At 35.4% G+C, this 24,205-nt stretch overlaps 1 protein-coding gene across 2 annotated transcripts; it reads left to right on the top strand.

Annotated features, from left to right (window-relative positions):
* The first annotated feature begins 518 nt into the window (after positions 1–518).
* Positions 519–3,848, top strand: LOC127810114 (putative glucose-6-phosphate 1-epimerase). 2 transcript variants are annotated; one of them, XM_052349383.1, is made up of 9 exons: positions 519–669; positions 836–1,003; positions 1,126–1,200; positions 1,275–1,331; positions 1,417–1,577; positions 2,481–2,612; positions 2,714–2,816; positions 3,061–3,160; positions 3,329–3,848. In XM_052349383.1, exons 2-9 carry the CDS (start codon positions 926–928, stop codon positions 3,559–3,561), a joined length of 939 nt encoding a protein of 312 aa, XP_052205343.1. In that variant the 5' UTR covers positions 519–669; positions 836–925; the 3' UTR covers positions 3,562–3,848. The 2 variants fall into 2 exon arrangements, with proteins under 2 accessions (XP_052205343.1, XP_052205342.1); XM_052349382.1 differs by having other exon boundaries at positions 1,272–1,331.
* The last annotated feature ends 20,357 nt before the right edge of the window (positions 3,849–24,205 follow it).

Here is a 24,205-nt window from a genome sequence, read left to right as displayed (position 1 = left end):
TGCAGCATTTGGGCTTTTCTTATTCTTTCTTTATAAAAAAAAAATAGCGAAATACCATTTTTATTCTCTCCTTCTATTAAATTATACTCTTATTTATTCAATTTCTATTAATTTCAATTATTATCTTTTCTTGCACCAAAATCAGGGGTGACGTGACAAAATTGATGTAAAAATAAAATAAAAGATTGCAGCGGAATTGAGTTCGTTGGGATTCCTTTCCCCATTTGGGGATGAAGATGAAGATGGAGATGAAGTTGGAATAGAGTATTGTTTGGTTCTCCTCTTCTTCTTCTTCTTGATATACACCCTTAATTTTAAACTAAAACTAAAATTAACGGTGTATATTTTATTATGAAATTCCTTTTTTTTAACTTAGCTTTTGAAATAGGAAGCGGAGGGAGGAGTCACAAAGATATTCCCATCGTCTGCAGAAAGAGACGCAATGGAGAAGACAACATCCAATAAGAATTCAGAAACAGACCATTTGGGTCTTCCTTCCTTCTCTTTTCTGTTAACTAATCCTTTACTCTCTCTCTCTCTCTCTCTCTCTCTCTCTCTCTCTGTATATATATACATAGATGTCCCGTGTCCGAGCCTCCGTGGGAAGCTCCAAGTGGGGAAGTTCCAAGTCAGGCTCGAAATCGACTGCCGTAAAAAAAAAGCCGAAAGGCACTTTTTTTTTTTTCTTCTCTACTCTTTTCTTTTTCTTTCTGGTCGGCTATTTGTTTTGTGGGTTTGTGGAAGTTCTCTAGGAATCACCTGAATCTGACAGATGTAGTAGATATAATTTATAGAATAATATGCACTTATCTGTTTTTCGTTTATGTTTGCGTAGCTGGAGGAGCGGACGAGAGAGAGCAAAGAGAAGCTGAAAGTGAATAGCAGCAGCAGCAGCACGGCGGCGAGGTGGCGGTGGCTGAGACAGATGTCCCTCCACATCCACCGCTCTTCCGACGCCTTGCCCCGCCTTTCCTTGTCCGACCCCGGGGGTTCCTCCGCTCAGGTCTCTCTCTCTCTCTCTCTCTATATATATATATATATAATATTGGCTTTCATTGTAGAAAATCGTTAAATTGTTGTTTTCACATCTTCTGCAACCTAAATAAATTGAATTGAATGCGGCAGGTTCTTCTTCATGGCGGGCAAACGGTATCGTGGAAGAACGAGCACGGAGAAGAACTGCTTTTCGCGAGCAGCAAGGTAAGGATTTCTTGCATAATAAGCAAAGATCGAGTTGATCCCATTTGAGTAGTCCTTGACGTCGATTTTAGCAGGCGGCTTGGAAATCGGCTAAAGCAATTAGGGGAGGAGTATCCATTTGCTTTCCACAGGTTAGGATCCACAGAATTTTCTTGGGAAAGTTGGCTTTCATTTCAGATGGAAGATTTATTATTGATTCACTGGTTATTTCTGAAGTTTGGGAGTTTGGAATCCTCCTTCCATCGATCGCTCAGGAGCAGAATATGGTCCTTAGAAAATTATTATTCAACTCTGCCTTCAACTACATCTAGTGAACAATCATCGGTAGATCTCATCTTCAGGCCTACAAAAGAAGATATGAAAATGTGGCCGCATAGGTATTATTACTGTCCTTTTAACTCTCTGCATCCCCCTTACCTGTGAGTTGGTTTTGAGACTGTTACGGATACTTCGCCTATAGTAATAATTGAAGGTAACTTACTTTTAAAGTTCATGACATTGACATCGAGTAATTTAAACCCCTCCTTCTGTCTCCACTCTCCATTTCCATTTTCGTCTGGATAAAGATACCTACTTAATTGATACTTGCAGCACTGATTAGTTGACCGCATCGGACCACATGGGTGGTTGCACGGGTTGGGGCGACGTGGGGAACAAAGGTTGTGGGGTCTACCTCGGGCGCTCGTACCCTATATATGTCATATATTAAAAATTTATTTAAAAAATATTTAACAATCTTTTACCTTAATTTTAATTTCATTGATTCATTAATCATTATATGTTTCGTTTTGAATTATAAATAATAAATGATAAATTTATTAATTTAAATATATTTGAGTCAGAATGGGTTGGGGATCTCTCTTTACCTTTACCTTGGCTCACCCACCCCTCAATCAATCCCTGAACAAATATTAATACTGCCCCTCAAACTCGCTCTCTCTGGCAAAGTACTTTAGGAATTCTTCATTGACATCTCCATACGTAACGTACCTAAGATCTCCTTAATAGATTTATTGACATGGAACTGATTGAATCATGACAAATATCTTATTCTCGTCCCGATCTTAGGATGCTAATCCTTGTGGGGGTTTTCGCCGCTTAATCTTACAATTTTTGGTAAAAAAGATAAATTTAAATTTAATCCACAATTATTGTGTAGGGAGTGGATTTAAATCTAGAAACTCAGACCGTCTATCACTCCTATCACTCCCTGCTGACTACTAAGGCAACCCCAATGGATATTCTCGTTCCGATACTGACCATTGATCGACTTTTTGCAGCTTTGAATTGAGACTCCATGTATCTCTGAGCCCCGGCAAGCTAACTTGGATCCCCCGAGTGAAGAACATCGATAACAAGGCTTTTGCCTTCACATTTGCTCTGTGCAATTACTTGTCAGTATCGGATATCAGGTTTGCCAAGCCACAAAACCTGCTTCTGTTTACAAGTTTATGCATGCTCACCTTCCACGGCTGCTCTTTTGTTAATGCCCATTTCCATTTACAATTCCCAGCGAAGTGCGTGTTGAAGGTCTGGAAACGCTTGATTACATGGACAATTTGTTGCAGAGAAAGCGATCAACCGAGCAAGCAGATGCAATTACCTTCGATGGCGAGGTCTCTTTTTCTGTCTAGATGAAATTTTATTCACATCGTGCCCTTTGTCTTGATAAAAGATCTCGTATGGATGGTGGGTCGGTCGGGTTTGGGATGAACTTAATTAGCTAAAACTCTTATAACCATCTTCGTTTGACATCCCATTCCCCATTCCCGCAAAGTAAATCTTATTAACTATGTGCTATTATATTTGTTGTTCGTTGTAATTGTCTGAATAAGTGAAATTGAATCCTTGGTTTGGCAGATTGACAGGGTTTATCTAAGCACACCTTCTAATATTGCTGTCATAGACCACGAAAAGAAGAGGACTTTTGTGCTGAGGAAAGAGGGTCTCCCAGATGCAGGTCTGTAACTGTATGGCTATTTCAATCATCAAAGTGACAAAATGCGTGTCTGAAATAAATACCCTGGCTATTACCAGCTAGAATAGCCAAAACCGAGTCATCGTCAGCTTACACTTTTTGTCGGCTATTGCATACTCATTTGTGGATTATTGACAACATTGGATGCAGTTGTTTGGAATCCATGGGAGAAAATGGCAAAGGCACTGCCAGATCTAGGGGACCAGGATTACAAGACAATGTTGTATATATGCTCTGCTGCAGTGGAGAACCCAATTGTGCTGAAGCCCATGGAGGAATGGAGAGGCTGCCAAGAGATTTCTGCTGTGTCTTCAAGCTATTGCAGTGGGCAGCTGGATCCAAGGAAAGTTGTTCATGCTTTTACCTCATCCCCCCCGCAATGACCAAAAACCAGAGGATTTTCTATTTGGCACACAGAAATTAATGGCAAGTAAATTATTTTCTAGCGTTGTGGGCAGGTTGAATGTTCTTCTCTTGTCAATGCTTTCTTTTCTGATATGGGTTTCCATGGTGGAGTGTTCTTTCTCAATATTTTCTGGGTTGGAAGCAATTTCCTGTGATTTTAACTAAAAATGAACATGTATTCTCCTATGATATATTCAAATCCAGAGGAGTTAAATGTAATTTTAAACAGTTTCCTTGAGCCGATCCATTCCTAAATGGCCACAACCAAAACATTGTCAATTAAATTTTTAAATTTTTGCTTCACAGGGATGTCACTTGAGCTTAATTATTTATATATATATATTTTTTTAATTTTTATCTTAATTTTTTTATATAAATATATATTTATATAGATTTTATATTATTTTAATATTTTTTTATAGAAACCCAATAAAAAAATTAATTTGAAAATTTAAGCATAAAAAGAAAAAAAATGTATATTATAAAGTTAATTTTAAAATTAATATTATAATAAATAAACAAATAAATAAATATTTTAAATAATTAATATTATAATATAATTAAAGTTATTATATTTAATAATATATTAAATATTATATATATTATTTTATATTATATATTGAATTATAATATTTATATATATATCATTACAGGGTGGCAGAGGCGTGAATGTGTGTGTATATAATAATATAATATAGGGGTCCAATTGGATGGCAATTGGAACTGCATGTGACTTAAGTATATATATATATATAAACAAAAATATGATAGAAAGTCAAATTTGAAATTTTATTGAATTTTGAAATTTCAAATTTTTTTGAATTTTTGCGGCGGTTTTAAAACCGCCGCTAAATCACTTATTTAGCGACGGTTTGAAAACCACCGCAAGAAATATGACTTAGTGGCGGTTACTCCAGCGGTTGCTGAAAACCGCCGCTAAATGCTTCGTAACGGCTGATATAGTGGCGGTTTTAAAAACCGCCGCTAAATACAAAAAAAACCGCCGCTAAATAACGAATTTTTTGTAGTGCACATGACACCATTTGAATGAAAACACATGGATAGAAGTGATTATATGGGACACTAGCACAAAATGATTAGCCGGAAGGTAATTATGAGTCATGATGAGGGGAAAAGTGGCACAAAGTGATTAACCACAAATTGGAATGTAATTATGAGTTATGATGAGGGTGCTTGGGTGGCAAGACATGTGCTGAAACACGATTAGCCAAAAACGTTTATAAATAGGACCTTTGGGTTGAGTTTTGGGGAATTTCAAATCATTCAAAGCCAAATTTATGTCATATTGAGAGGTGTGAAGGTGAAGAGTGTGTTCTTGAGAGGGAGGGGGAGATTTTGCAAGAAAAACAAGAGAAATCGGTGAAGGAACAAAGGAGATACGAGCCTTATCGAAGAAACTACGCGTTGCCAAAAAGTGGGCCCATATCTCTAAAAAAAGCAAGGTAAGTCCCTTTATATATATATATATATATTCATATATAGAGATGAAAGAGAAGCATGTAGGAAAAAATGGGGGTTGAATCGGAGTTAAAACAAAGAAGATATGGTCGAAACACGAAAACTGCGCAAGGTTGGCCGAAAAGTAAGGGTAGTGCGTGACCAGTCTTCTTGGGGCACGTGAGGGCGCATCCCAGCTCCTTTTTTCCTTAAATTTCACAAAAAACCACAATAAATCATGTATATTAATAATATATAAAAATATTTATGTTTGGGTTGCAGAAATGGGTATTTTCTGCAAAAAATCGTCATATTCGTCATTAATCAGGCAAGCTTCTACTCCTTTGTTTCCTTTATGCAAGCTCCCACTCCTCTATTTCTTTTATGAAAACTTTTAACCTGGTCTAAAGTTATTCTCTCTTTTGACTACATGTAAGTTACCTTTGTGAGTCTTCCTCATATTATTCTCTTCGTTATGAACAGTTTAGTTCGGTTTATTTATTTGGCCTTTAACATAAGTTCTGGTGGAGTTATGTCCATACTCTAAACGAGGGTTTTGATTCATCCTCAAATTCTTCAAGAATGATGCTTTATTATTAGGATCAGAGTACACAAGGAATTATGCCTCCTTGCAAAAAGGATGGTTATGTTAAGTGTCTCAAAAGGAAAAGTGCATGAAGAGTCATGGGGAAGCTTATGAAATGCTAAGTCTAAAAGAAAATGTAAGTAAATGTTGGCCATAAGTATTAAAGGGTATGGGCTACAAAGCTACAAACTGTTGACCGTGGGTAGTGGCAGCCGATGGTTGGATGTATAGGTGCCAGTCATTAGCTATATTGATAAGCGAGAGACGGTCCAGAAAAGCTAGTACTATCAGATTCCCACATTGACTTTGTGCATATCATGATATTGTGTGATGCATGGGGTTTGGGTTGCATTCATTGAGAGGGACATGCTTTGTGTGTGAGCATTGGCATTCCAAAAAATAGGATTTGGTGATTTATTATTATTCTAAAGATTTTGGGAGAGAAAACGGCCCGGGCACGCGTTTCGAAGATATGGCACGCATATCAAGAAAATCAGAGATGCTAAGTTAAGGTGAGTAAAATTTTCTAGAAAATTTTAGAAATTCGAGAATATTATTTTATGAATTGTTGTAGTGAAATATTTGAGAAAATATTTTAGAAATATTTAGTTTGGATTTATTGAGGAAAAATAGGAAGAAATAGAGAGAAAATTAAAGAAAATGCAAGAAATTATGAAAAAATAGGTTTTAATGTTTATTTAAATAATTATGGTGATTAGGATGCTTTGAGGATTAAGTTGAAGTGATTTGTCGAATTTTGAGGTTGGCACGCAAAACGAGGCGATGCACGAGGCAAGTCACGGATATCGAGGTAGCTCGATAAGCTTGAGAAGGTAAGTGGTACTTCCCAATTAAAGTTAGTTTTACGGAAAATGTTTGGTTGTAAGTGATTTATGTTTAAGAAACCCGATCCTCGGGAATGTTTTCATCATATTGACATGCCCTAATATGTATTTATCGCGTTGACTACATACATGACATGACTATGAAATGCATAAATACACGTCGATATCATTGATCACACGCATTTGAGGTCGTAGGAAGTACGAACTAGCACCGCTGCTTTACCAAGGGTGTACCCATACACCCCGGCTTCGAAAGAGGTGGCCGCAAAAATGGTAGGTAGCATAAGGGGTGCAGTTGACACCTACGAGGTAAGACATTGCATACACACATGACATAGCTTTATATACCCTTACTTAGATGGTTCATCATCTAACTTGGGTTCGCCCCCGGAACATTCGACGTTCCAGTCGAGATTTGTAGTGATGGTACAGAGGTTGAAGATGTGTAGTGACGCGAGACGTCAAGAAACGAGTAAATGTGCCATGTTATGTTGTAATATTAATAGTTCAAGAATTATGTACGTTCTAATTTATTTTCAGAAGCTTATGTATTAACTTTGTAATTAATGCCATGTTCAGTTAGTTATGTATATAATGCCATGAGCAGGTTCGATTCAGCTTCCGCTTTATAAGATTGTATTTACCTCTAGTGTATAAATTAAGCACTAGATAGATCTTAGGGAATTTCGGGAATAATGTAATTTAGAAAGAAAGAAAAAAAAATAAGATCAAATTTCCTAAGACATAACACACCCTGAGAAGGTGGGCTATTAAAGTTGGTATCAGAGCTTAAGATTATCAGAAGCCCTAAGTGACTCGGATATAGTTGATATCAGAGTTAAACCCTATTTGGAGATTAGGAAATAACAATTTGGAGACTTAAGAGGATTCGACATTGATAGAACCAGTTAGTAGGAACCCTAAGTGGAGGCTTAGGGGAAAGAAATTAATGGTTCATAAGACGAAATCCTTGCTTGGAGATTCGAGGATTGTCGGTTGAAGGCTTAGGGGTTATTGGATTTAAGTGTTGTGTAATGGAAGTGCATGTCTAGGCAAGTTCTAGCTAAGGAAAGACTTGGTATTTAAGTGTGTCCATTTGTGACCCACCTCTCTTTCTTGGGAACTTACCTGGTGTACTATTCACAAACATACACTATTCCAGTATACGATTACTATTCTCGATGAATAGTAAAAGCCTGATAGAAGCTAGTACAATGATCGAGCTATTAAAGTTAGGAACCGATGATATGATTCGGGTATAAGGATGACTCGGTAACCATGATTATGGATTTGAGAGATTTAGAGACTGTCGATTTACAATGAAAGATATGATAGGATAACTATGGTTATCAAGAATGATCGAATCATGGATGATTAATCTGATGTGACATGGCCTAGTTAAAGAGTTAGGATCAAATGAAAAGAAATGATGAGAGCGTGAGGCTCCGTGTTGAGAACATGAAATCAAGGTCGATTGTCATAAACACCATGAGGATCGGAAGTTCCGAAAAGTCAGATATCCAGACAGGTTCCAGGAGACGAGCCAAACGTTTTGAGTAGAGGTTGGTTCAAGCAAAGGTCGGTTGCTCCGAAAAGGATCGAGCATATTTAGAGTAAGTTGATATGAAATGTTATCACTCGAGAATTAATTCGAGAAATTAGAGGATCAAATGGTTAAATTGATGATATAAAATGTAATTTAAGGATCACTTTGAAGAATGTGAAGACTTATTTGAGTATGGGTATGGATGAATAGATATTAGTATTGCTAGACTTGGAAGACAACGTTAGATTTCGGTCAATAAAGGTTAAGTTACGAAAGGAAGTTTTGGAAACAGATAGAATCTATTAATAAGATTTCTTGAGAAAATAGTTACATGATTAAAAGATGATTGTGGACAATTGACAGAAACTTGAAATTATATCAGGAGATGAATACCTACAAGAATGAGGAAATAATAGAAATCTCGAATAGATTAGCACAAGTAAAGATTAAGCAATGACTAAGTTTGAGATGACCTAAGGTAGGGTATAGCTAGTTTCGAGGATATGTGATGACGTATGTTTGTGATGTTTTTGGATCCAAGGGTACGTGAAATAATTTGATGACATAAAAATATTTCTTGAAGGATCAATTTGATAAAAGTCAAGATATATCAAGATCAGGACTCTTGTGTTAAGGTTGGAAGATTATCAAAGCATGATTGATTAGTTTAAGATAAATGACATCGTAGAATATCGTAATTAAGGATATCAATTGGATGATTTAGTGAAAAGAAAAATTGGAAATTGAGTCGCGGGCTCATTATGATGATGTGAGTACTAACTTAGATAGGAGCTCGAGTAGAGACTCGTGGCCCAAAGACCAAGTTATGTGGTTAGTGGCTTTGAAAGAGAAATTCGAAAGATATGCATGGTTGACAAGTGTACTTGTCTATGAGCATGGTCAGTCCAAGGGTTTGGATTTTGATATGCGCATCAGTATTCACAAGTTTTGAATAGGATCTTCACTAGTTATTTGATTAGTTAGGTATTAATTTTAAAGATGAAATTTTAAGGTTTTTAGGACATGTGGCAAATTTTGATGACGAAATTTTTGTAAGGAGGAGAAAATGTAATACCCCATGTTCGTATGAGGTTGCCACGTAATTTCGATAAGTTTAGAATACCGAAAAATTGGCTTAATAGCAGTTATAAGTACAGAATTGACTGCAGGGAATGCCTCGGAGTGAAATTGTCTAAGGAAAATGATATGATTTCGATGAGCGTTCCGAGATAGGATTTATGGTATCAAAAGAAATCGGATCGGGAACAATTTTTGGTATAGCTAAATTACAGCTGCCATTTAGGCTGAAAAACCGAATCGTTGTAGGAGGCTCCCAAAAAATCAACGGAACCTTAGGGGGGCTCTGGTTTTGCATAATGAGCAACCCTTCAGTGGTTTTAGAATGAAACGACAGCCCGACGAGGACACTAGGATGAATCGTCCTTTTTAACTAAGTTTTGAGTTATTAATTTTGTGTTTTCGGTATCGTAATGCCAATTAATTCAGTGTTTGAGTATATTATTGTAATTAGAGAATTATTTCGGTGAAATTAAGAAAAAAATAGGAAAAGGTCGCGAAAAAATTCCAAAAAATAGGATTTGGTGATTTATTATTATTCCGAAGATTTTGGGAGAGAAAACGGCCCAGGCACGCGTTTTGAGGATATGGCATGGATATCGAGAAAACCAGAGATGCTAAGTTAAGGTGAGTAAAATTTTCTAAAAAATTTTAGAAATTCAAGAATATTATTTTATGAATTGTTGTAGTGAAATATTTGATAAAATATTTTAGGAATATTTAGTTTGGATTTATTGAGGAAAAATAGGAAGAAATAGAGAGAAAGTTAAAGAAAATGCAAGAAATTATGAAAAAATAGGTTTTAATGTTTATTTAAATAATTATGGTAATTATGATGCTTTGAGGATTAAGTTAGAGTGACTTGTCGAATTTTGAGGTTGGCACGCAAATTGAGATGATGCACGAGGCAAGTCATGGATATCGAGGTAGCTCGATAAGATTGAGAAGGTAAGTGGTACTTCCCAATTAAAGTTAGTTTTACGAAAAATGTTTGGTTTTAACTGATTTATGTTTAAGAAACCCGATCCTCGGGAATGTTTTCATCATATTGACATGCCCTGATATGTATCTATCACGTAAACTGCATACATGAAATGACTATGAAATGCATAAATACACGTCGATATTATTGATCACAAGCATTTGAGGCCGTAGGAAGTACGAACTGGCACCGCTGCTTTATCAAGGGTGCACTCATACACCCCGGCTTCGAAAGAGGTGGCCGCAAAAATGGTAGGTAGCATGAGGGGTGCAGTTGACACCTACGAGGTAAGTCATTGCATACACACATGACATAGCATTATGTACCCTTACTTAGATGGTCATCATCTAACTTGGGTTTGCCCCTGGAACATTCGACGTTCCAGTCGGGATTTGTAGTGATGATATAGAGATTGAAGATGTGTAGTGACGCGAGACGTCAAGAAACGAGTAAATGTGCCATTTTATGTTGTAATATTAATAGTTCAAGAATTATATATGTTCTAATTTATTTTCAGAAGCTTATGTATTAACTTTGTAATTAATGTCATGTTCAGTTAGTTATGTATGTGTGGTGCCCCAAAAAATCAAAAACAAAAAAGTCCAAGCATGGCGGGAAAGCCACATTCGGAAGCTGTTGAGAAGGAGCTTCGGAAGGTGCTGAGGAGGAGCTTCGGAAGGTGCTGAGGAGAGCTTCGGAAGCCACATTCGAAAACGGCTGGAGAAGGTTCCTTCGGAAGGAATCCTTCGGAAGGGCCACGTGTGCTCCCCACTCGATCTCTATAAAAGGCCAAGTTCAACCCTCAGAGGGGGATCGGGACATCAGTATTTCTCTCCCACTTTCCTTCCGAAACTTAGTATTCTTTTCCATTCATTGCGATTATTTTCCTTTCGTTACTGACTTGAGCATCGGAGGGCCTTCGCGGGAGGAAAATCTCGCGAGCCTTCTAATCCTTGTTTGTCCACTACAGTTCCTTCGGAAGAACCAAATACCCTTTGGAAGGACAAAAAACCCTTCGGAAGCTGCAGGGAAGATCTTCAGAAGCTGCTGGAGAAGACCTTCGGAAGCTGCCTACGGAAGTGACCTTCGGAAGCCCACAAATACCCTTCGGAAGGAAGGCTTCGGAAGCATCCCTTCGGAAGGAACCCTTCGGAAGCCCCCCTTAGTTTTGCAACCAAATCTTCGATCGAGTCCCTAGGCCGACAACATCCACGTGCATCCCACTCCTAGAAATTCTAATTGTTGTATTTTGGCAACAACAGTATGTAATGCCATGAGCAGGTTCGATTCAGCTTCCGCTTTATAAGATTGTATTTACCTCTAGTGTATAAATTAAGCACTAGATAGGTCTTAGGGAATTTCAGGAATAATATAATTTAGAAAGAAAGAAAAAAAAAATAAGACCAAATTTTCTAAGGCATAACACGCCCTGAGAAGGTAGGCTGTTACAATGTTAATAAATTTGGATCCGTCGTGTTCGGTAACCATCATCAGCACTGAGTATCGGTGAAATCCAAAGCTATCAACGTGGTTGAATTAGATTATTGCTTTGTAGATTCTATAATAATATTGTACCCCTTGAATATTCTATGATTGCTTTCTTAGATGTTGTGTAATATTGGATTTGTGGTTGGAATGGTTAGCACGTAATTCTCTGACAGATGAGCTTCAATTATTGTTTCTTTGCCATTCTAGCTAAACTGATCTTTCATATTTTTATCATATTGTTTATGTGGATTATGTTTAGTAAATGTCTCTCATGGATTATATTGTTTAAATCTGTATTTTCTTCACTAACAATGTCTTTTTGATTATGACAAAAAGGGGGAGAAAAATGAGATGTTGTGAGATGAGAGATTGTATGTATGAGAGTGTGTTACAATTTTATTTTTGTATGTGGGAGAAAAATGTATGAAAAATTTTTATGATTGAGAGATCTTGTATATAAGAAAATTGTATATTTGAGAGATAGGAAATAAATTTAGCCATTCAAGACAAGCATGTGCAATCAAGGCAATCAGGTTTGCTCCTAAATTTTTTTTTATCTAAGCTATATCCAAAACATTTTATCAAATTAATCATCTCATGAATCATGTTTTTGTCATCATCAAAAAGGGCGAGAATGTTGAGACAACTTGCTCATATTAATTAAGTTTTGATGATTAACATAAAAAGAATTTTTAATATACAAATTATAGTATTTTTGGTGATTAAAAATATGAAGGGTTCAAATTGTTAGCCAAAGAGACCATTAATGATATGAGTGCTAGGTTTCAAAAATTGGTCAACTCTCTAAGGATGCTTGGCAAGGTTATTCCCGAAAATGATCAAGTAAAGAAAATACTTAGATCACTTAGCATAGATTGGCAACCTATGGTTACCGCTATCACTCAAGCCAAAGATCTTGGAATTTTGAAAATGAAAGAGGTCATTGGGAATCTTTTAACCCATGAATTAGTTCTTAATCAAATGAAAGAACCCATAAAGAATATGAAGAATATAGCTTTAAAAGTTAAATTTTTAACTAAAAGTGAAAGAGAGTATTTTAGTGAAAATGATGAAGATGTAATTATCCTAGAAAAGACCGGAAAGAGTTTAATGAAAAAGCAAGGTAATTATAGCAAGAAATTGCTTCCTATTTGTTACAATTGTCAAGAAGTTGGGCATTACAAAAATGAGTGTCCAAAGAAAGAGGAAGAAAAGAAATATAAAAAGAAGAAGAAGCATTCAAAATATTTAAAAATGCATGCTTTCAATGCATGACATGGAAGCGAATCAAGTGAATCTTTCCAATTTGAAAAAAAAAAAAAAAAAGGCAAAAATATGTTTCATGGCCTTTGAGGATGAAGATGAAGAGAAATGTTTTATGACTATAGAAGAAGATGAAAAGAAATGATTTATGGCGATGTATAATTGTAATATCCTGAAATTTGAGATAATTAACTATTTTTAATTTCGGCATTTGAATTGATTATTGAATATTTGAGGATTTAAGGAAAATAATTAATTTATGAGTTTTAGGGTAATTTATTGAGTTATGTGAGGTTTTACAGAGATTAATGGAAAATATTAATTTTGGTATGTTTTTGGGATTAAAATAATTATTTATGGTGTTTTCAGGATAAAAATGGGAAATCAAGGTAATTAATTATTTTATGTGGGAGTAATTATGGAATTATTAATTTGGGGTTAAAGTGAAATTTTGGAAACCTAAAAATGCCTTAAAAATATATTTCTTGTGATAAGGAGCAAAGAGGGTTGAAGGCGAGATGGTTGGGAGTGCCAAGGAGGAGGAAGAGGTCGCAAGATCGAACCCGCGGCAAAGCAATCAAAGTTGGGTTTTTTAAAACCCAGTAGACGCACGGCCTCGTGGGGGCCCATGCGCCCGTAGGGACGTGAGGCCAGACGCCTGCCCACAGTCACGCAGTTGGCATGAGCGCTGCCACGTGCCCATGCGCGCCACGCCGGGCCCTGCTCCGCGCCCAGCCACTGCCAAGTGGCGCCCAACCCATGCCAAGTGTCCAAACATGCTTTTTTTTCCACCAGATTTTGATACCCTTTGCCCCTCCCCCCATGTTATTTCCACATTGTCCCTTTCCCTTGGCCTATAGATAGGCCTTGGTATTGAGTGAGATAGGGAGATTTTAAGGGAAGGTTTTTGGGAAATTAGGGAGAATTTTAGAGAAATCAAGGGAAATTCTACCCGTGTGAGTTTGGGTTGTGGCATAAGCAACCCCGGTACACTGCAAGAATTAAGAAGATATTTAAGACAAGTTCTCATTCCTCTTTGTTTCACTTAAGAGGCAAGATCTCAGTCTTTTTATTAATAAGCAAGTTCTTATTCCTATCTTGCAAGTTATTTTCCTATTTTACAAGTTCAATTCCTCTTGTCTCAAGTTTATGTTTTAAATTGCAAGTTCCTATTGCTTAATCTTCTAAATTGCAAGTTCAATTCCTCTTTATGCAAGTTCCATACTCTTATTCTTGTTATTGCAAGTTTAAGCTTCTATTTTAGCAAGTTACTCTCATTTCTAGTAAATTATTTTATGGTTCTCAGTTATGCCTCCTAATCTCAAATAGGGCTTTGATTCACCTTATCTTTCTTTGGGAATGATGTTTTATTGTAGACATGCAATGGGTTGATGTTGTTTTGCATGAATGTTGCCCTATTGTGCATATTGCTTCGATAATCGCATGTTAGTTATATATGAGAAATTATTATAAATATGCATGTTATGATGATGCATGAGGCATGGGCATGAAAATATTTTTTAAAAATATGTAAAGGCCTCATGATGTGTGCAGCGGATGAGTCCGCAGGATATATCTGTAGAAAAAGCTTCGGCTTAGAGTTGGACTTTGGTCCCAAGGTTTCAAACTTCGGTCCCATGGTTTTGGACTTTGGTCCCATGATTATGGTTTTAAAAAGATTGCATATGAGCATGGATGTATGTTTCATCATATTATCATGTGGAAGTACCTTAAATGGCATTCATGACTTTTTTGCCTCTCATACCTATGACTCTTGTGCTCGCTTTCTTCTAGTTATGCTTGCTAGGCCTTGTGGCTTATATTTGCTTACATCATTCCAAGTCAGGGTAAGGCTAAAGAAGAGGGCGAGTCAAGTGGAGCTGGAACCTTAGGGTAGAAGTGTGTACAAACCCGTCTCAACCAAAAGGTCCTTGGGAGGTGTTTTGTGTTGTGTAATATTAAGTTACGCTTGTTTATGTTCTAGGTTGTACCTCTAAGGGGATATGGTGGGTTTGTGGACCCTAATATGGTGTGCAATATTAAGTTACGTTTGTGGGTATGTGTTCCCTAATGTATATGTCTATGAGTAAGAATGTATGAGTGTGACTTCCGTTGTTATAACAAGGGAGATGTGTAATGCTTTAGTTGGTTTTGACATATATGTCATCTTTTTGTAAGTCCCTAGTTAGGGGCACCTACAATAAGGCCATGGCCGACGAGGTGAAAAAGGCCTCTGATCGCCAAAAACCACTGGCCACAGTGGCCAGTGGCGACTGACAGTGGATTTTTTAGTTTTGGCCAAAAATTAAAAATCAGATCTATGAAAATTCAATGGTTAAATCTGGCCCTTTTTTGTGTATGTGACCCCCTTGACTTGGTGTTTCTAATGGTAGGCTCTAATCATGTGAATCTCCGACTAACGGTGGTCACCGGCGATGAAGAAGATGCATGCACCAAAGAGAATAGAAGAAAAAAAAATAAAAGAAAAAAATAAAAGAAAGAAAGAAAAGAAAAAATTATTCTTAAATTCTAAAAAAAATTATATATTTATTTAAAATTTTAAAAATATTGTATATCTATATTATAATTAAAAATATAAGAAAACATATATTATATTATTAAGTGTATTACATATATTATTATGTATAATAATATTTAATATAAAATATTATATTAAAAAGAGTTAATTTTATTATTTAATAATCAAATTCATTAAATAAAATATCATAAAATATATTTTTTTTCAAAATTTCAAAGTAAATGTGTTTTCTAGTTTTCTGTTTTAAGAAAAATAATTTTTTAAAATGACAAAAAAAAAAAACGCATTTTCAAAAATTTCAAAACTGACATTCAAACACACAAAACTTAAAATTGAAAACTAAAACACAAAGAAAATACCATCTAAACTATTGCCTTTTCTAACATTATCTATTTTGTAAAGAGTGTCTCCAATGTAAGGTGTTCTTATTTTATCATGATCCATAAATAAATTGCAAGGACCATTTATATGTCTTGATTTTAGCTGAAGTAAAATTAAATTCTTTGTGATGGAGAATTGATTATTAATATATAATTTCAAGATTCACTTCAAAGATTTTGAAATCTATGGTGGGGCTTGAATAACCCTTTGGTTTCATTTTTTGCCTCCATGGTAATCATTCGTTCATTGTTACAAATCAACAATTAACAATATATGGCGACCCAATTCCCGGTGATCCTGCTACCAGGGAATTCGAGAGACAATCTCCAAAAAGATTGATACATATATAACTCAATTAAAAAGCCTATTCTTGACCTTATTCATTTATCATCAGAAGCTAAAATAATACTTACAGCGCAGGGCATCTAAGTTAATAAATCCCTTAGACTTAACCACCCACAAATTTCAAAAACACAATTGAGTTCAACATAAAAAAATAAAATAGTCTTTTCCCTATACTAAAAACATCCCCCAAAGATTTTTTAGTCAGGATTGCTCTGTACACATCACTACCCCACAAGGATCAACCTCCATTGGCCTCACCCTCTTCTATAGTTTTTTCCTTACCTAGAATTATGTAAAAATAAATATGAGCCATAAGGCTCAGCAAGTATAATTTGAAAGGAACGTAAAGTAATAAGAATCAAAACAATATCGAATGACATGATACATTAAGTGCATCCATGCTATGCTCCACCACATCATATAAGAAAGAATACATACATATATGTCTACATAAATACCTACAAGCCTAACCCTCAACTTGTGGACTGAAGTCCTTCCACGCATTGATTTTTCTCTAGCAAACATAATGAGTCAAAGCTCCCATGCACTGAATTTCTCAAGCGAGCATATTGAGTTAAAGCTCCATCATGTCAAACTTTCATCTACCGAGCTTGTGGGTATACCCCACTAACACTTTCCGCCAAGCGCATTAACCATCATGCCACACATAAATTTTTCAGAGTACATTTACGCATGTATGCATACATGACCATACTCTTAAAATATTTCCAAACATATGCTCAACACATGTATATGTATTAAACTCATCATCATGCTCATGAATATACTTTTACAACAAATAGCCCAATGATGCCCAACTATAATGTAAAACCAATGAATATATACATTAACAACCAACATGCACAATGGCCCAAAAACACGCAGATGCAACAAACACTTGCATTGAGCTTAACCCGAATTTAGAGAGGCGTTATTCCTTTTAGAAATATAGGGTGAATCGAACCCTATTTAATTAGGCTTTGAATGAGGACTCTTCAAGAAAGAACAACAAGATTATACATGATAGCATAGGCAAGAACCATAATATTAAACATAGGAAGTGAAACCAATACAAAAAGGGATTGAATAAATTAAATTCCAGACATTCTAGATTATAAACGGTGACTTCAAGGATCGGTTTCAGTCTCATAACTGGGTCAAATACCACAAACAATATGGCTAAATTGAATTCATAATCTCTAGTTTCTGAATCAACAAATGGATTCAAAATTGGATATAACAACAAAAAGGTATACCCCAAAAATCGAAGCAAAGTCAATTTATCCTGAAACAGTAAAATTTCAAATTTAGATAGTGACTCACAAGGCTATTACAAGCTCAAAACATAGCCTAATAATTCAAGCAATATGTCCAAAATGAAGCTTAATTATGATGTCTAGTTTTAGTAACAAAAAATAGTTTTTAAATCGGATATAAACACAGAGACTTATATTCCCAAGAGTATAACATGGTCAATTTATCTAAAAACAAAAATTTTCAATAACAAAATCTCAAAGATGAAGGAAACCAATGAATCTCAACTGAAAATGGGTTAAGAACTTGCATCAAAAAGGAAAAGAGGTCCAAGAACTTGCATCAGAAAGAGAGAGAAGTATAAGAACTTGTCTTAGATCCTTCCCTTTTGATTCTTGCTTGAGAAGAGCTACTACAACAGCATAGGGATGTTGGAATGAATAAGTAGACTTGCTACAAGTGCACCCTTCCCTTTTTAAAGCTTCAACAAATAAGGAGCGAAAAAGAGAAAATGAGAAAGAATGAAGGGGGAAAAAGAATGCCAATGCCTTAGAGCCTTCTTCTCTCTTTTTTTTTTTTTTATATACCCCTTTATCTATATATATACATATTATGCAATAATCCCTTTTATAAATATGTTAATATAATATAATATATAATATATATGTATACATTACATTTTGACTTTTCAACGCTATTTATAATCCATTTTTCCATGACTTTTCAAGCTCAATGATGGTTAACCAACAATTCTTCAAATTTCAAAACTCAATAATCTATGGCACTAGGATTCATGAATTCACCATCGTTATTTATGACTTAATCATTCATTACTCGAGTTTGTCATTTCTTGCCCTAGGTTGAAAATCAATTATCCTAAGTCAATTGAAAGCTTCTCTCAATGGTCATTCGATTCTATACTTGTATGTGAGATTAATTATATTTAATCAACCTATGTATATATGAGTATACATTTGCACTGTCACTAATCATCTCATAATGATTTCAAAAGGCATAATAGTATCTCTATTTATTATAGAACCTTATGTTTTTTTATTACCATGTGCTAATTTATATAAAGCCTCTCGAAAGCAATATAAATCACAAACTCATTATAATGGAGATCAAATATCAAAACGGAATCAGAGTATAATAAACAATCAACTCGGAAGACAAGAACACAACGAAAATTAGTAACTTCAAATTAAACCAACAAGAAATAAGGTCTCATCATTAACCTAGTTACAAAAAGTCTAGTCAAACATGAATTTAATAGATGGAAGAATAATAGAGTCGGAATTTATGATTTGGGATATGAGAAAGAAAATAGAAATACAACCAAACTCTTTAGTTTCTTCCACAAACGTCTTATTTCCTTTTTCAACTTGATTTAATCTCTTCAATCCGTGGCTTCCTTTGAGTTGTGAAGAATGAGTTTTTATATAATATTCTTCATGTCTTCAGAGACGTGCACCAGAAAGACATTTATTCCCGTTCAATTTGAAAGAAAATGGGCCCAAAACGCATTCTCTAGCTAAGCTTTGTGCCTTACCGCGACAGGACTATGAACTCCAATTGGGACTTCCAACCACGACCGTACCGCGGTAGGACCATGAGCCATAGTAGTGATATCCAATCACGGGACTATCATGGTAGGCCGCAAGCTCTAGTGAACTTCTTCCATCGTAGTATGCATGTTACGGTAGGTCATGAGCTATTATCGCTCAGACTCCCAACTCTTCAATTTTCACGTTTTGCTCTCGAAACTTTATGAATTCATTAAAACTGATCTCCAAAAAGTATCCAACCATGCCTTCACCACCTGGTTTAACTCCAATCAGACACCAAAATCATCATTTCTACTCCAAGTTTATTTAAAATAAACTTTGCACCTGCATAAACAAATATTAATCCAAATTAGGTAACAATCCGCCCGCTAAATGAATAAATGCTAAGTATATAGGCCTAAATAAGTTTATAGGCCTAAATAAGTGTGTAAAAGACACTTATCATATATGCGAGTGTCAATAATTGAAAACACTATATATAATAATAAAATTACCCAAAAAAGTATTGATAAAAGTGTTATGTAGTTAATACGTATTTTTTAATAAATGTAATTAATATTGTATGTTGGTTGGGTACTTGGGGGCAAGCTTTTTCAAAAAACCAACTTTATTTTGTACTTGTGGTGGAGAAAAATTTCAAGTTTTTTGTGATTGTAACACATTTACTCCTGACTCAATGGCATGGCTAGCTAGATTCAGAGAGAGAGAGAGAGAGAGAGGCCAATCCAATGTAATCCATGGGTGGTGGCGATGAGGAGCGGCGGCTTTTAGAAAGTGAACCAATTAACTGGTATGCTCAATCTCATGTGATCCATCTATCATAAAGAAAGAAAAGCCAATATCCAGACACTCTTTGTAGTTGAATTGGGGTTCCCTCTTGCTTATGAGTGGTTGAAACGTTGCTAAAAAAGTGATCAAATGCAGGTGGGACGTTAATGGATCCTTGACTATCACACCCGTGACGCTCACACACATACACACATTTAGAAACAGACTTATCCCTTCTCTCTCTCTCTCTCTCTCTCTCTCTCTGTATATATATATATATATATACATATATACAGACACCCACACACGTACTTGCTGGCCGTTCTTCCTTATCTGTCAGAGGTAATTATCTAAGCAGATAGATTTTCTTGTACAGCATATATATATTGTAATATTGATGTTTTTCTTTTTGCCGGAGTTGTTGCCTGAAAAACTGGAATTTGCAGGAGGAAGAACACCCACACAGCTAGAGGCAGCAGCGTAATGGAGAATAAGGAAGAGGTGGCTAACAACAACATCAACATCATCAAAGCGGAGAATATCCCATCTGATGAGGCGTCTGAAATGATGACTTTGCCTGCGCAGGCAGCAGCAGGAGGAGGGGGGCTCACTAGGCAGGGAAGTATTACAAAGAACACCAACTGCCTTTGCTCTCCAACAACCCATGCCGGTTCCTTCCGCTGCCGCCTCCACCGCACTCCGCCGCCCCTCCAGTGGGCCAAGAGCATCGACTTATCGGCGACGCCCAAGGACTCTCTTCCCGACCCCAGCTGCAACTCCAATGCCAATGAAACTAGCCATGTTGGGGCACGCTAGTATATATCATCAGTGACTGATATTAGTGATGCTGGACTTATTATATATAATTTGTTGTGTTATGGGTTACTCTCTATGTATGCTCATGGTTCATTGCTGTGTTTTAGTGCTTTTCTCTTTCCTTTTTACAATTTCCCAATGAAAATTTCTACTTCAATTTTTTTTTTTATAATTTATTACTGAATGTTTGGAGTAATGAATTATTTATATATGGGAAGTGGGGAGTTGTTAATTTTTTATAGGTGATTATACCTGTTAATGTATTATAATCTGTACAATCGGCCAAACCAACCAAGAACAAGCATAAAATCGAGAAAAGTAAAGAACACAAGAATGCACGTGTTCGGATTAATAGATCCTACTCACAGTAGAGGCTTCGCCTCTAATCAATCCACTAATAGCTTTTGATTACAACCGGATTACAAGATCACAACAAGAATAAAAACGTATTGCAAATACATCAACTGAAATCAGAAACAAAATACAAGAACAAGTATAGAATCTATTCTACTGATGTCAAGATCGTGTCAAGAATCTGATCTATCAGTTACACCAAATCTCTCACGCCTCAGGCGATTCAACAATAGAGATTAAAACAATACAACCTTACCGTGTGATCTTACCAACAAAACTGAAGCCAATCGAACGAGAGAAGGATTCACAAGTGAGAGAGAGTCTCACTTTAAGAGCGCCGATCTTAGGGTTTCAAATGAGAGAGTAATAGCAGATCTGGACAAATTAGGGCAAGAAACTACCCTTATATAGCTGCAGGCAATCGGCTGGGCTTAGGCAAAGCGCATGGGCCACATGAAAGATGGGCTTGCCTCACAAAATTGATCTTGGCCCAAATGACTAATGACCCACGAAATAATCAGCAAATCAATCATGTATATATATTTAAATGTTAGTTAAATGAACATAAGATGAAACCCAAATATATAACAAAATGTATACAAACAACATATATCAATTATATGAAAAATACATTTTGAATCATAAATCCTAACAATACCTTATAAACTCCAATTTATTGTGTTAATTATTATTTTCTTAGTTAGGATTAAAGAGTTTTCCAAATCCCACCTAGATTTGTAAATTAATTAGAATATATATATATATTGGCGTCTTCCTGTCATTTTGTACAATTATATATATGGCCCAACAATTTCCATGCTCCAGACTATCTAAAAATTGAAATCATATAATTATTAAGGGTTGTATTTATACGTATAATTAATCTTCCTATATTTTGAAAGTGAACTTCATTTGGAATATGTCTCCTCTCATGGCATCTGCATGGTATATATGGTTTAAAAGCAAATGATGCTAATCACTCTTTGAGACATGATGATGGCCACTATTAAAAATAAAAATACAAAAATGGTCTAATTTTGAAAATCGAACTTCAAAACAGGAGATGCAGAAGGAACTAGCCCTACCTCTAGCTCCTACAGCAAAGAGCCCAAATGTGCACTAAGATAACATAGCACCTAAGCTGGGGTTCATAACCTCGCTATTAGGCTCACCCTCCTCAAGGATTGTTATACAGATTACCTATATAATAAAGACAAGATACCCAAATATTCTTTTTTTTTTTTTAAAGAAAAAAAACTGAAGATATATAAATCAACGAACAGAATAACGAAATCTACATCTAAAAACAAAAGCTAAAACCAATCTCTAGAAGCAAAAAAATGATCGTTCAATGGGGAGAAATAATATGGTTTCTAAAAAATTGTCAGACATAACGAAGAACGTGACTCTAAAAAAATGAGTTGAAATAGACAGTTATCAAATGGGTCTACACTGCGAACTAAATCTGGCGAGCCAACTGAAGAGCGAATCTTTGGTAATTTCGAAAGCACCCTAAATCCAAATATTCAAGTGTCCATTTCTTGTACCACTACTAGATTATTTTTAGTATAATAATTAACTTGAAGATTAGAGGATTCGTTAAAGGATAGGACCCCGCCTTCCTTTTTTGTAAGAATAGCTAGTTGGAAACATATTTAGACCTAAATATTATTAGAACAAGTTCAAAACTAAGTAAAACCTGAAAAGCGCACTGTTATATTATAAATTGGGTGGCGATTAAAATTCGCAATTACTTAATTTGAAAAATGAAACCAACGTTGAAAAAAAAAAACAAAAAAAAAAAACCCAATTGTAGACGGGCTAGCCTATGTGGGACGGGCTCATGGCTGGCCAGTTGCTATATATAATATTATTTTTATACTTTTTGTATTACTTTATTACAAATAAAAAATAAAAATTTATCATTTACAAATTTGAACGTACAAAATTTAAAATAATACATTGAGTATCTCAAACTTATAATTTATAAATTATAATGGACAAAATTGAAACAAAACACTAAAACAATATACATTTTAAATTATATTATATCTCAACTGTTTGAATTGTTTCAAATTTTTTGACAAATGTAAAATTATAATTTATTTTTAAAAAAATAATTTATTAAGAGACTTGTACGCCGGTATCAATTGAAGTCAAGCTACGCAGTTGATTTGATATATTTAGAACCCATGTTCATATAACGGATGGCTTTGGAAAATGTTGAGAGATTGCCAGTTTATATAATACTTGATTGGACTTCTTAACCCATTTAACATCAATCTAGCATTCATATTCGATCACAGTATATACACACTCGTGGTGAGTAATTTTGAACTTAGAAACAGAGGTGCGGAGGTTCATACACGTTGGGATCAATTTATCAAATCTCTTCATGTGAAAACTTGTGAGGAAATAAAATAACTAACCAAATATCAAGGGTAATCACAAAAATAAAATAGACAATCAAATTATATAAAAAACTCTCTCAATACGAAGAGTAAAAATTACAAAACTAAAATCTATTCAAAAGTTTTATTAATATCACCAAATCCAGATTACAAAATCCTCTTAATTGTCGCAAGAGGCAAGAGACAAAACAAAATCAACTTATCTTAAATCAATAAAATAACTAAAGATACCATGAAGACCAGACAGAACTATGAGGTAGTACGAAGACGGCTCGATTTCCAAGGATCCCGGCCTCCAAACAAATCTCCACCATCCATATCTTAGAACCACCAGTTCATAACGTACTCTCTAAATTTCAACTCAATCAAACCAGAATAGACCGTTCGATTTTCTGTTCGATCATCGCTGCGCAAGCAAAAATAGAAATCCAAGCTAAACCACAAACCAGAACAAAAATGGCTCAATTCTTAAGGATCCTGGCCATCAAATCAAATCTCCACCGTTCAGATCCTAAAACAAGGAGTCTCAAACATACCCTCAAAATTTCAAATCAATCGGAGCAATACACATATCGTATTATTATGGGATGGCAACAGTGGTTTGAATGCAGCCACTTGCAAGCATTGCATGATTTGAGTATGAAATTAGCAACCCAGTTTGTATAGATTGATAGATTGATTCTCCCTGCTTCTTAGACACTCACACTCCATCTTGACTCAAGACATATGGAATCAATGTTTATTTAATTTGCATTTTCCATTAATGCATTGGATTATTTGTGCAAGTGCTTATCAGACAGGCAGGAGGCAGGTACTATGACAAGCATCATTTAGAGGGCATGTTTTCTACAACTGGAAAGGCTTTGATAGGACAAACCAACAACTGTGTAAAAAGCATTCAAATCAAATTAAACAATGAGGGGCAATGGAACTATCAATTA

This window comes from Diospyros lotus, chromosome 9 (assembly GCF_014633365.1).
Source record: "Diospyros lotus cultivar Yz01 chromosome 9, ASM1463336v1, whole genome shotgun sequence".
In the NCBI taxonomy this organism is placed as follows: domain Eukaryota; kingdom Viridiplantae; phylum Streptophyta; class Magnoliopsida; order Ericales; family Ebenaceae; genus Diospyros; species Diospyros lotus.
This window is presented reverse-complemented; position numbering and strand designations above follow the sequence as displayed.

Bases quoted from the DNA above. Each gene is read 5' to 3' on its own strand.
- LOC127810114 (XM_052349382.1), top strand. From the start codon at position 926: ATGTCCCTCCACATCCACCGCTCTTCCGACGCCTTGCCCCGCCTTTCC. The intron at 1,578-2,480 runs GTATTATTACTG...GACTTTTTGCAG, and splicing joins ATGAAAATGTGGCCGCATAG to CTTTGAATTGAGACTCCATG. The intron at 2,613-2,713 runs GTTTGCCAAGCC...TACAATTCCCAG, and splicing joins TTGTCAGTATCGGATATCAG to CGAAGTGCGTGTTGAAGGTC.